At 36.3% G+C, this 13693-nt stretch overlaps 1 protein-coding gene across 1 annotated transcript in view; it reads left to right on the top strand.

Annotated features, from left to right (window-relative positions):
• LOC106867680 (dynein axonemal heavy chain 6-like) overlaps positions 1-13693 on the top strand; it is a 319316-nt gene that overhangs the window by 270731 nt on the left and 34892 nt on the right. The window contains exons 64-68 of the mRNA XM_052973027.1: positions 476-716; positions 2618-2718; positions 3481-3582; positions 6366-6480; positions 12310-12431. Coding sequence (XP_052828987.1) covers positions 476-716; positions 2618-2718; positions 3481-3582; positions 6366-6480; positions 12310-12431 — 681 coding nt within the window. The remainder of the gene's footprint in view (positions 1-475; positions 717-2617; positions 2719-3480; positions 3583-6365; positions 6481-12309; positions 12432-13693) is intronic.

Genomic DNA, 13693 nt, shown 5'->3' with positions numbered 1-13693 from the left:
TATATATATATATATATATATATATATGTGTGTGTGTGTGTGTGTGTGTGATTGCGTGTCTGTGTTTGTCCCCCCAACATTGCTTGACAACCGATGCTGGTGTGTTTATGTCCCCGTCACTTAGCGGTTCGGCAAAAGAGACCGATAGAATAAGTACTAGGCTTACAAAGAATAAGTCCTGGGGTCGATTTGCTCAAATAAAAAGGTGGTGCTCCAGCATGGCCGCAGTCAAATGACTGAAACAAGTAAAAGAAAGAGTATTCCCCTCTCAGATTCACATACTTACTGCAACGGTCCTTCAGTTTTTTAAAGCCCTGTAAAAGAACTTGGAAGGTTGGGCCTCCAATCAGGCCTTTCGTGATACCTTTAAAGTCAGGACCTTTTCAGCACCCTCTTCTAAGTAAAATGTATTATAGCCAATGCTGCAGTTATACTTTTTGTTTTACCATTCTTATTTCATTTCATCTACTCAAAGAACTGCCACTTAGCTGAGTCATGGATGCCATCTATGGAAAATATTATCAGGAATTTAGTGGAAGAACCTGATGAAATTCATTGTGATTTTCGTTTGTTCTTAAGTTCGATGCCAGCAAAACATTTTCCCATCAGTGTCCTTCAGAACAGCATCAAAGTAACTAATGAACCACCGAAAGGTCTCAGAGCAAATCTAAAAAGAACATTTGGCACTATCACAACCGCTTTCTTTGAAGAACACAGTAAGTAAACTTCTGTTTCTCACACAATTGGCTACTGATGTTTCATTCATATGTTGCTGTTCTCTTTTATTCTTTTATTTGTTTCAGTCTTTTTGACTGTGGCCATGCTGGAGCACCACCTTTAGTCGAGCAAATCGACCCCAGGACTTATTCTTTGTAAGCCTAGTACTTATTCTATCGGTCTCTTTTGCCGAACCACTAAGTTACGGGGACGTAAACACACCAGCATCGGTTGTCAAGCGATGTTGGGGGAACAAACACAGACACACAAACATATATATACATATATACGACGGGCTTCTTTCAGTTTCCGTCTACCAAATCCACTCACAAGGCTTTGGTCGGCCCGAGGCTATAGTAGAAGACACTTGCCCAAGGTGCCACGCAGTGAGACTGAACCCAGAACCATTTGGTTTGTAAGCAAGCTACTTACCACACAGCCACTCCTACGCCTGTTGCTCATATTATTTTATTATTATATTCAGAATGTGATAAAATATGATGTTGTTGTTGTTTAGCCCCAGGTTGGATCTGGTTGAGCAGACTTATGATCAATGATAATCTTGTCAACACCAACCTGTCTTTTTATTTCAGGCACATATCTAAAATGTCCTTCTATTTTTAAACCAGTAGGATTGAGCTTGTAGAAGATTTGGTTGCTATTTCTAGCAGGTTGAGTGATCACATAAAGACTTCCTAACCGGCTTACCATAAAATATATTGTTTAACCACATTCACTTTCTGACCTTTTTTTAGTAAAAGGACATTCCAGAAGTGGCCTTCCCATCTTTTTTGTTTTACACTGTATGTTATAATAAGGACTACAGTATCCATTACCAATCATATGAAAAATTTTTCATTAGACCATCATAAAATGTTTCATAATATTGATTACTTGAAGTTTATTCTTTGAAGCTTGGTCTTCAATGGATGACAAATGCCAAATCAATCACTTTCATAATAATTTGATCATCTCACCTTTCAGACATGTCTTAGAATTTTTATAAATCGACAGCACTCATGGTACTTGGTTCATACTAAGATAGGGGATAGATTTCCCAAGTGGACACTTCTGTCAATTTTAGCAAAGTTTATTGATGCTTAATTAGTAGACTGACTGCTGTCTTGTCCTACTAGAGCTGTGTTGATGTTGTTATTATGTCTACAACTAAGGTAGCGAGCTGGCAGAATCGTTAGCATACAGGATGAAATGCTAAGCTGTGTTTCACCCATCGCTATGTTCTGAGTTCAAATTCTGCCGAGGTTGACTTTGCTTTTCATCCTTTTGGGGGTCAATAAATTAAGTACCAGTTGAGTACTGGGGTGATGTAATTTACTAAACCTCTCCCCACAAATTTCAGGCCTTGTGCCTATACTAGAAAACCTTATGTTTACAACTAAGGCAGCGGGCTGGCAGAATCGTTAGCATGCCAGGCAAAATGCTTTACATTCTGAGTTCAAATTCCATCAAGGTTGACTTTGCTTTTCATCCTTTCAGGGTTGATAAATTAAGTACCAGTGAAACACTGGGGTTGATGTAATCAACTAGTCTCCTCCCCCTAGTATCTATGTGGCACTGGGGAGCTGGCAGAATTGCTGCTGTGCCAGCCAAAATGATTAAAAAGCATTTGTTCTAGTTAAACATTTTAAGTTTGAATGTTGCTCTGGTTGACTTTGCCTTTCACTCTTTCAAGATCAATAAAATAATCACCAGTTGAGCATTGGAGTCAATATAATCAACTAGCCCCTCCGCACAAAATTCTAGGCTTTATGCCTGTAGTAGAAAGAATTCTTAAGCCTACAACGAATAATCTTTAAGACTTGCATTTACAGGCCAAATATATGAACAGAGGCACAAATACAAAATTACTATTTTTACATGAATTCTGTTATTGTTTCAGTTTTAGCACAAGACTGGTGTAAATTAGTGTTTGGAATTTGCTTTTTCCATGCTATTGTACAAGAAAGAAAAAAATTTGGACCTCTTGGATGGAACATTAGGGTATGTGTTATTGAAATATTTAGTTCATGTTGTTTTTTTTATCTCAGTCATATTTTTTTCTTCTATATGGAGTGTTTTTTCATATGGAACGTTTCACTTCTTTTCTATTATAAAAGTTTAAATCAATGTTTCCTTTATTGAGTTTTTGAGAGAGGTGTGGCTGTGTGGTAAGAAGTTTGCTTCTCAACCACATGGCTTTGGTCAGTCCCACTACATAACGCCTTGGGCAATTGTTTTCTATTATAGCTTTAAGCTGATCAAAGCATTGTGAGTGGATGTGGTAGACAGAAACTGAAAGATGCCTGTTGTATGTATTCACACACACACAAACATATATATATAATCTATATATAATCTGTATGTGTGTATGTTTTTGTCTGTCCCTCATCAATGCTGGGCAACTGTTTTTGTGCGTTTATGTCCCTGTAACTTAGTGGTTTGGCAAAAGAGACTGGTAGAATAAGTACTAGGCTTAAAAAGAAGTACTGGGATACGATTAGTTTGACTGAAGTTCCTCAAGGAAGTACCCTAGCATAGCCACAGTCAGAATAAAAGATCTCTAAGTAAAAAACTTTCTGAGACTTCTTGCCAGAATTGTGCTCTCAAAAAACCCTTGGTTTTAGGTGTATCATGCAGCATCAGAAGTTGCATTAGTACCTTGCTGTTGTGGACTTATCTTTTAATCACTTTTATCTTTTATATTTCTTTGTTGTCGATATTGAAATGTTTCCTGATATTATCTAGATTTTGTTTTTATTTCAGTATGATTTTGCTGACAGTGATCGAGAATGTGCCTTGTTGAATTTTCAATTGTTTTGTCTTAAAGATATTCCATGGGATACACTTTCATACATCACTGGAGAGGTAAAAGATTTTAATTAATGAATATCTCACTTTTAAATAGATACTCTTTACTTATCTTTTTCCATGATGTGTGCAGCCAATTTAAGTTTTTACGTGCAATATATTCATAGTTTACTTGTAAATATGAAAATAATCTTAGTTGCTATCTAATTTTGTGCTCTTCTCTTTGCATAAATTATCTCTAATTTTAATGATCCACTCATTTTAATAAGTTAACATTAATTTGTCTAAAAATTACGGTCGTGTTACTTTTAAATTATCTGTTTTGGGAAGCTTCTCAAAACTAATGGCAGGTTTCTTCCTTTGTAAAAGACAAATTCTGTTCGCTTCAGTTTATTCGACTACAAATTATTTTGCTTGTTTAGATTTTTCGAAAATTTGAATTGTACTGAAAATAAGGAAATAAAAGAAAAAAAAAGAAAAACATAGTATTTTAAGAAAAGTTTTATACAAATATTGAATAATTAAATAAGTTACTGATTCTTTCAGTTCAATATTATCTTTCCATGTATGATCCACTCCCGCTCTGAGTTTTGGGTGGGATTATATGTGAAATTGGATGCAATGATGAGAAGTGAAAAGAATCAGCATATATGTGCACAACAGATACCTGCAAACAGCCTCACAACTGTGAAGATAAACTGTTATAGTTGAAATACTGAATGTAGTTGATATAAATTTGTGTTTAAAGATGTTAATTAATATGATTGTTTGACTATTTAATTAGCAGCATAGACATAAGGTTTTGTGTAGATTATGGCTACTAGTTTGCTTAAAGCTGTGAAACATGTAAAACTCTTAATTTATAATCCTTTATAAATATATTTTTCATATTGGTTTCAAATTTTGGCACAAGACCAGCAAGTTCAGGGGAGTATGTAAATTGATTATCTCAACCCCAGTGTTCGACTGGTACTTATTTTATCGATCCCAAACAGAGGAAAGGTAAAGTCAATCTCAGCAGAATTTGAGCTCAGAACGTGAAGACGGATGAAATGCCACTAATGATTCTGTTAGTTCACCATCTTAATAATAATAATAATAATAACAAGAGCACTCAAAGAGCACAAACCTCTGCCAAGGCAACACCAACGTTCTCTCAACAATTAACCAGAGATGATTTTTAAAATGAGAATATCTAAAATAAACTCCACTGCTCTCACAAACGAGAATACTAAAAATGAACCCGACTGCTCTCAAAAATTAAGTCAAAAAAAAACTGGAAAAATAATCCCAAATCCTTGTCTGGTACTGGATCGATCCCAAAATCTAATCAGTTTGTGCCAGTTGTAAGGCTAAGCATTCCTGAAAGTTTCATCTGAATCCATCCAGTGGTTCTTGAGATATCTTGTTCCTGGACAAACAAACAAACAAACATGACTGAAAACAATGCTTCCGCCTTAGTGAAGGCAGAGGTCATAATAACAATAATAACAAAGCACTCAAAGTGCTCAAACCTACACTAAGGTAAAACCAATGTCCTCTCAACGATTAGCCAGAGATGATTTTTAAAATGAGAATATCTGAAATAAACTTGACTGCTCTCACAAACGGTTATACTAAAAATGAACCCAACCACTCTCAAAAATTAAGTAAAAGAGCCAGAAAAATAATCCAGAATCCTTGTCTGGTACCTGATCGATCCCAATGGTAGTCATGGAATGTGAAGGTGGGTGTGTGGGCCATGTTTGTAATGGCGCGTGTGTGTCATCTGCAGTGGGAACAGGGACGGTTTTCTCTATGAAGGCCATTTTTAGTCTATCCACTGATGTAGTGTCTTTATGACCATTAAGGTCTATAGTGAAAAATTTATCTGTGCCTGAAAGAAAACGGAAGGGACGTGCATACGGTGCTGTTAACAGGGGTTTAACAACATTGTTGCGCACAAAAACTTGAGTTGAAGAAGTAAAGCTTCCTTCAAGGCAGAGCTAGAAATATAATTTTCAAGTAGGTAAAAGGTTTTAAACAGGAGTGATATATTCAAAATTAGTAAAACTAAAAATTGTCGAGGATAAATTAAATTTATTATTGTTACTGAATATGTTAGTGTTATTTAATTTCTGAACGGTTTTGCTGCTGTTTGTTTATGTAGTTTGATTTCTTTATTCATCAGTTTCTACTAAGATAGAGATGCTAGTAAAATTAATAATAGAGAAACAGGAATAAAACTTTGGAAACAGTAACACCACCATAACTTACGTGGAAACCATGTGTGCTTTCAAGGGAGATAATCAGAGAAAGACTTGAAAGTCAATGTTAAGATCGTAATACTTCATGTAAAGTAAATATAACAGATCATCCAGAATCCTTGTCTAGTACCAGATCGATCCTAAAATCTAATCAGTTTGTGCCAGCTACAAAGCCAAACATCCCTCAAAGTTTCATCTGAAACCATCCAGTGGTTCTTGAAATATCTTGTTCACGGACAAACAAACAAGCAAACATGACTGAAAACTATACCTCCATCTTCACGTAGGCGGAGGTAATAACAATAATAATAATGGTTTAAAATTTAGGCACAAGGCCAGCAATTTTGAAGGCAGGTGTAAATTGATTACACCGACCCCAGTACTTATTTTTTATCGACCTTGAAAAGATGAAAGGCAAAGTCAAGCTCAGCATAATTTGAACTCAGAACGTAGGGCTGGACGAAATGCCATTAAGCATTTTGCCTGGTGTGCTAACAATTCTGCCAGCTTGCTGTCTTAAAAAAATATACTCTTCATATTACTATAGACATTGTACATGAATGTGTTTAAATATGTTGTTTCTTTTTTTTTCAGATTACTTATGGAGGTCGTATAACAGATAACTGGGATCAGAGATGTTTAAGGACCATATTGAAAACTTTTGTTGATCCTACAATTCTTGAGGAAGCCTACACTTATTCACCATCAAGTCAGTCTTATTTTCCTTTTCTAATTCAATTTATTTTGTTCAGCTGATGCTGAATCAAATATTACGTAAAACATTTACCAAATAAATACGAAACATTGAGACTGTAAAGAGGAATCTGTTAAACTATTAACCACAGTTAACTGGATACTTTACCTTTTACTACTTGGCTATACCATAGTTATGAGTTCAATTATTATCAATGTCAGTTTTATTGTTTATAATTTCATAGTCTAAAACATAATTCATAAAGTGCAGAAGAAATGCCACTTTGCATTTTGTCTTGTATGGCAATGATTCTGCAAGCGTGTCACCACTAACACCACTAACACCATGTCAATCTCCTCCTCCTCCTTTATAATTTCATTGCCTATAAAATCATAACTATGATATCTATCAATAGAAAACCTTGATATAGATACACCAGCGTGCGATAAGAAAGATATTTTTATTTGCTTAGTTCTGTTAAAGAAGTATTAAATGTTTCAAAAGATATTTCAAAATGTTGCTTGTCTGCATTAGAAGTGGCAACTGTCAATAAAATTGACCACAGAACAGAATTTTGATTGGTTTACAATATTTTTCTGTGCATGGAATTGTTATTACAGATTTGATCATTTTTACTAACAGCCATCACTCACAAGTGAGTATGACCTTGTGGCATGTATCACACATTCATTAATTGTTTTACATACCTGTTCACAAATACATCATCACCATCATCCTTTAACATCCATAGAAAACATTAAAGGATGATGATGATGATGTATTAATGAACATGATGATGATGATGATGATGGTGTATTAAGGAAATTATAAAGAGTAAAACTGACATTGATAATAATTGAACTTTGATAATAATTGAACTCATAACCATGGTATACCCAAATAGTAAAACGTAAAGCATCCAGTTCACTGTAATGAATACTTCAACTGTTTATAGTTTCAATGTTTGCTATTATTGGTAAATATTTCATTTAGTATTTGCTTTGACATCAGCTGAAAATAGGCACCTTCTCACCCTTTCAGTTCTCCCATCCTTGGCCCAGCAAAACATTGAAGGTGTGACTTCCAAAAAGTTGGAGAGGTCTAGTTCAGCACTTTACTGGTACTCCTTTTCAGCTAAGCAAAATGTGTAATGAAGTATCTTGCTCAAGGACACAACGCTTTTCCCAAACCTGCAATCTCGTGATCACCATGAGTGATTCCAACACCATAGCTACTAGGTCAAGTGATTTTGATCATTTTAAGACTTTTGCTACCATATTGGCATGTAAAAAAAACACCTTTTTGAGTGTGGCCGTTGCCAGTACTGTGTGACTGGCCCTCGTGCTGGTGGCACGTAAAAGCACCCACTACACTCTCGGAGTGGTTGGCGTTAGGAAGGGCATCCAGTTGTAGAAACTTTGCCAGATCAGATTGGAGCCTGGTGCAGCCTTCTGGCTTGCCAGTCCTCAGTCAAATCGTCCAACCCATGCCAGCATGGAAAACGGACATTAAACGATGATGAGGATTTCTGTTGAAATATACTGCTTTTGTTTCAATTGCTCTAGAAAATAATGAAGAACTTATTAAAATAACTTAGTTGTTATTAAACTGGTATTTGAAACACAAATTAACTTGAAATTTTGATGGAAATTTTAAATTTAGATCACTTTAAAACATAAAGTTTAATATTAAAAAAAACCAAGGGCAGTTTGAGGCAGGTTAGTATAAAAAGGGTTAATAGTGTTGGAAAATTTGATCTTAGAGTTGTATGATCTTTATTCAACATGAAACTAGAAGTGGGAGCTGTTCTCATTCAGTAAGGCAAGCTGACTAAAACATTTATGAGACCAACAATATGCCAGTGATACACTAATTGTAGTAAAGTTTTAACTTATCTTATCAAATCTTAACCCTTTAGTTTTCAGTTTTCCCTATCAAACATAAGGCCCCTCATCTGAGATTCCACATACTGTGACACCTTCTCCAGTGGCAACTTGGTGCGGTCAGTTACCAACACAAGCCCCACTGCTCATTAGGCTGAGAAAAGCAAACTGTCAAGGTATTGGTCATTCTCTGATAGCTTTATGGTCAAGCCTGTGGCAGTGGAGACCTCTGGCATTCTTGGCCCCCAGACCATATCCCTGTTCACCGCTATTGGAGTGGAAATGGCTGTCTGCAAGTGTGTAACCCCATGACTCAGAATGACTGTTCAAGCACATCTCCCTTGTCACTCTCTGGGGCAACGCCTTTTCCATTTTGTCTTCTGGGGCCATGAGAAATGTTTCTTAATAAAGATATATGAACAAGAAAAAAAGGAAGAGATTTAATTACCTGCACTATATATCATTTGTATCTATTTACATTATTTTGAATCACTCATGCATTGTCTTGTAGCTTTGAGATTTCAGTGATGTGACTCTTTACTTTGGGAATGACATAATAGGGTGGGTGTTAGAGCCCAGAACTGGCTAGTGTTTAGAATAAAACTGGAAGAATATTTGGGTTGGATATGGCCGGTCCAAATGCTAAAGAGTTAAGAAATGAATAGTCAGACTAATGTTGATGCAGCTAAAAATGAAGCACATGAAACAATGAAGTGATGTGAACTGTTTATATTTACATGTCACTATGATTAAAGCACCACCATGACTTGTCCATGAACGAACAAAAGAATTCTTGAAAATTCCTGGATTTCTTAGATAAAACTTGTTTGGAGATTATCAATATCAGCATTTCATGGTTTGGTTTTCTTTGCGATTTTATTTTCTCATCTACACTTCTTTGGAAATCTTTATTTTCTCGATTATATCTGAGGCAAAATAGACTTTTATTGTTTCCTACACATTTTTATAGCTGACTTAGGTTTTTTTTTTATTTTTGTCTTATTTTAATATTTTTCCAATTGCTTATACCTGAAAATTGACTGGTTATAATGTTTTTTTTTAATCTTTTACAATAATTGAAATGAAATTGTGTCTGTAAAAAATGCTAAGAAAAGCATGTATTTTTATCACTGCACATAAACAATGTCATGCAAAAGAAGAGCAGTTATGTGGTCACTTGAATTGCTAAAAATAGCAGAGCTGTTAGAAATGTCCCTCAAATCACAGTCTGCCACCTTAGAACATGTTGTAAATGTGGTACTGAGCTCCCTGAACATTGGAAAAGATAAGATATTCATAGGTGGAATCTTTTGCATCATAGCTCTGTTCAGTCAGAACTGATCCGGGCCCAATTAGGAACAACATAAAAACCCACTCACAACATTCACAGACACATGGCCAGCCAGACTATTAGTATCTTTATCTTTCTTTTTCCCTTTTACTTGTTTCAGTCATTGAATTGCAGCTATGGTGGGCACCACCTATTCAGTTGCCATAATAAAGCTCTGAGTTTCAGATGTCGGGGGCGGAAATCTGCTCCGGCATGTTGTCAGTTATTATGGTAATCGAATAATTGTCACGTAAAATATTACAGATAAATTCCTCTATTTACATAATATCGAGGTCTCATTCATTCTTTTGTTGTCATACTATTACTATTAATATATATATATATATATATATATAGTGTATAGTATATAGTTACCTTCCAAGGCACAAGTCCAGGCAAGGTTATTTATGGAAGGCCAGCAGTCACTCACACATACCAGCTTCCTCGTTCCATGCCACTGATGCTGTCAAAGGGAAAGGCAAAGGCCAATACAGCTTGGCACCAGTGACATCACAACTCATTTCTACAGCTGAGCGAACTGGAGCAACAAGAAATAAAGTGTCGTGTTTAAGAACACAATACAGAACCTGGTCCAGGAATTGAACTCACAACCTCCAGGTTGTGAGCCCAATGCTCTAACCAATAAACCAAAACCCACCATTGAAATCTTGATACTATGAGATCATGTGTTATTAATTCAAGACAATGTGAATAAATAAGAATTACATTTGACAAAGAAATCTGAATACTAAAGGGTTAATTAATTGTTGGACTTTACTGGATTGTCATCGGGGGCATCTGAATCAATTTGACCATTTCCAGAGCAAAAAAGCAGGCAATCTGTTTATGTTGAGGTGGTATCAAAAATTTCTTGGACTAGTAATGTTTGATAAAAAAATAACTTATTTACCTAAGTTTTAACATCATCGTCATCATCATCGTCGTTTAACGTCGGCTTTCTATGCTAGCATGGGTTGGACGATTTGATTGAGGACTGGTGAAACCAGATGGCTACACCAGGCTCCAGTCTGATTTGACAGAGTTTCTACAGCTGGATGCCCTTCCTAACGCCAACCACTCCGAGAGTGTTGTGGGTACTTTTACGTGCCACGGGCATGAAGGCCAGTCAGTCTCCTTTGAAATAGTCACATTGTGCAGCAATACACCAGTCCCTGTATTCATGCCACTTTTGGAATCCAGCCTGGGAGTCGTTTTCTGTAAGCGAGTCAAGGACCTTCTACAATTTACTCTTGATCTTGACAACAGTGTTAAAACAGCAACTTTTGAGCTGTATTTTCATCTTGGGGAAGAGATGGAAGTCTGCAGGTGTTAAATATGGTGAATAAGATGGGTGCAAAAGCAATACCATGCTGTTTTTGGTGAGAAGCTCATGGATGAGGAGAGCTCATGAGTGAGGAGAACTCATGAGTGAGGAGAACTCATGAGTGAGGAGAGCTCATGAGTGAGGAGAGCTCAGTGATGGTGTATTGTTGTCATGAAGAATTCATGCCCCACAGATCCAGTTACTTTCATCGAATGTCTTCCCTCAAACACTTCAAAACATTGCAGTAAAATTCTCGATTGATGGTCTGGCCCTGGGGGATGAATTCTCAATGCACAATACCGCAGATGACAAAAATACAACGAGCATGCTCTTGATTGAGCTGTGGTTCTGTCGTGCCACTTTTGAAGTGCCCATGCTACTTCTGAAGCACCTTATTACTTTATTACCCACAAGGGGCTAAACATAGAGGGGAGAAACAAGGACAGACAAAGGGATTAAGTCGATTACATCGACCCCAGTGCGTAACTGGTACTTAATTTATCGACCCCGAAAGGAAGAAAGGCAAAGTCGACCTTGGCAGAATTTGAACTCAGAACGTAACAGCAGATGAAATACCACTGAGCATTTTGCCCGGCGCGCTAACGTTTCTGCCAGCTCACCACCTTACTTCTGAAGCACCTATGTCACTGAAAACATTACATACAACCCATTGCCTTCTTGCTGTAAGCTTGCCAAAGCATGCTCAATGTCTTTGTAGCAGACTTCCCAAGTTTAACACAAAATTTCACATTGACTCTTTATTCCAACTTCCTGTCCATGACAAAATCACACTACAGCACACATGTGATCACGAAGACACAAATTTCACAACTTGCGAAGTAAAACCACAGTGATGTCACTCAGTACACTGCTTCATAAAGGTTGCTGATAGTTCTCAGTGTGCATGCATCCATGTGCTGCCATCTGTTAGTGCACAACAGAACTAGTCTGGGAACTTTTTGATACCCTCTTGTAACTACAGAAAACTGGAACCACCAATTTGCATGCCATAAGTTTTTAACATTTTATTTAATATCAGAGGCCTGTTAATGGGGATTTCAGTCCACATGGTAACAGGGTATGATAAAATATATGTAACCTAGATAGTACATATATAAACAAAGCAAATTTAGCTATTTCTCCATAGATGTTGGAATAACAATACATTTAGCTATTTCACATTACAGAATAACCTCTCACAGTAATCATGTTATTCATATAATGATATTATGCTGAATTTTATTTTAGTTGTGCTTGTAATGTTGTTATTAATCATTTTCTTATTTTACTTTATTTTTTATATTCAGAACGATATTTTGCTCCTCCATGTGAAACCATTCCTGATGTCCTCCATTATATTGATACACTGCCTCATACAGATGAACCAGAAATATTTGGCATGCATGAGAATGCCAATGTAACCTTTCATGTAAGGCATTATTCATAAATTAAAAATCTTTATTCCTATCCCATTATTTCATGGCATATTACATTTGTTCAAGATTTAAAACATAGATTTGTAGATTAGAGTAAAAAATGCTGTGTGAATGCACATAAATATTAATTAAATAATGAAAATGACAAGCTGGCAGAATCGTTAGTTGGCATGCTGGGCAAAACGCTTATTAATATTTTGTCTATCTTTACATTCTGAGTTCAAATGCCACTGAGGTTGACTTTGCTTTTCATCCTTTCAGGGGTTGCTAAAATAAGTACCAATTAAACACTGGGGTCAATGTAATCAACTTAACCCCCACCCCAAAATTGTTGGGCTTGGGTCAAAAATTTGAAACCAATATTAATTGAATAATTAAGGTGGTGAGCTGACAAAATCATTAGCATGCCAGGCAGAATGCTTTGCAGCATTTCATCCATTTTTACATTCTGAGTTCAAATTCCACCAAGGTCGACTTTGCCTTTCATCCTTTTGGGGTCGATAAAATAAGTACCAGTTGAACACTGGGGTCAATGTAATTGACTTACCTCCTCTCCCAAACTTGCTGGCCTTGTGCCAAGATTTGAAACCATTATTTTCAATACTTAAGGCAGCCAGCTGGTAAAATTGTCAGTTTGCTTAGCAGCATTTCACCCTTGTTTATATTCTTTCTGAGTTCAAACTTTGCTGAGGTTGACTTTGCCTTTCGTCCTTTTGAGGTTGATAAAATTAGTACCAGTTGATCACTGGGGTCATTGTAATCAACTTAGGCCCTCTCCTGAAGTTGCTGGTCTTGTGCCAAAATTTGAAACCAATATCAGTTCAATAATTTAATGTATTACAGAGATTATATATTTTTTCAATCAATCAGTCAATCAACCACCTTTGATGTGGTTGAACAACCAATCCCAACCAGCAAGGATTTACAGTATGGGTTGTAGTACTCATCATCCATTTGATTGCTGAATAGAAAACATGGCTCATATGACCTCTGTTCAGGTGGTTTTCTCATGTCATCATCGCACTCTTGCATGTGAATCTGTTGCAAGGTTACCCATTTTTAGCTAACTGAACTGGAGCAATGTGAAATGAAGTGTTTTATTCAGCCTGGGAATCGAAACCACAATCTCACAATTGTGAGTGCAACACCTTAACCACTTGGCTTACATGCCTTCACTATTTTATTAAAGGAATATGATAATATGGAGAAAAGAAAGTTATGATGTACTCCTTGTTAAAACGCTTAGAATAAAAAT

Source organism: Octopus bimaculoides, chromosome 14, assembly GCF_001194135.2.
Source record: "Octopus bimaculoides isolate UCB-OBI-ISO-001 chromosome 14, ASM119413v2, whole genome shotgun sequence".
Taxonomy (NCBI): domain Eukaryota; kingdom Metazoa; phylum Mollusca; class Cephalopoda; order Octopoda; family Octopodidae; genus Octopus; species Octopus bimaculoides.
Note: the sequence above shows the minus strand (reverse complement) of the source record. Positions and strands in the feature narration are given on the sequence as shown.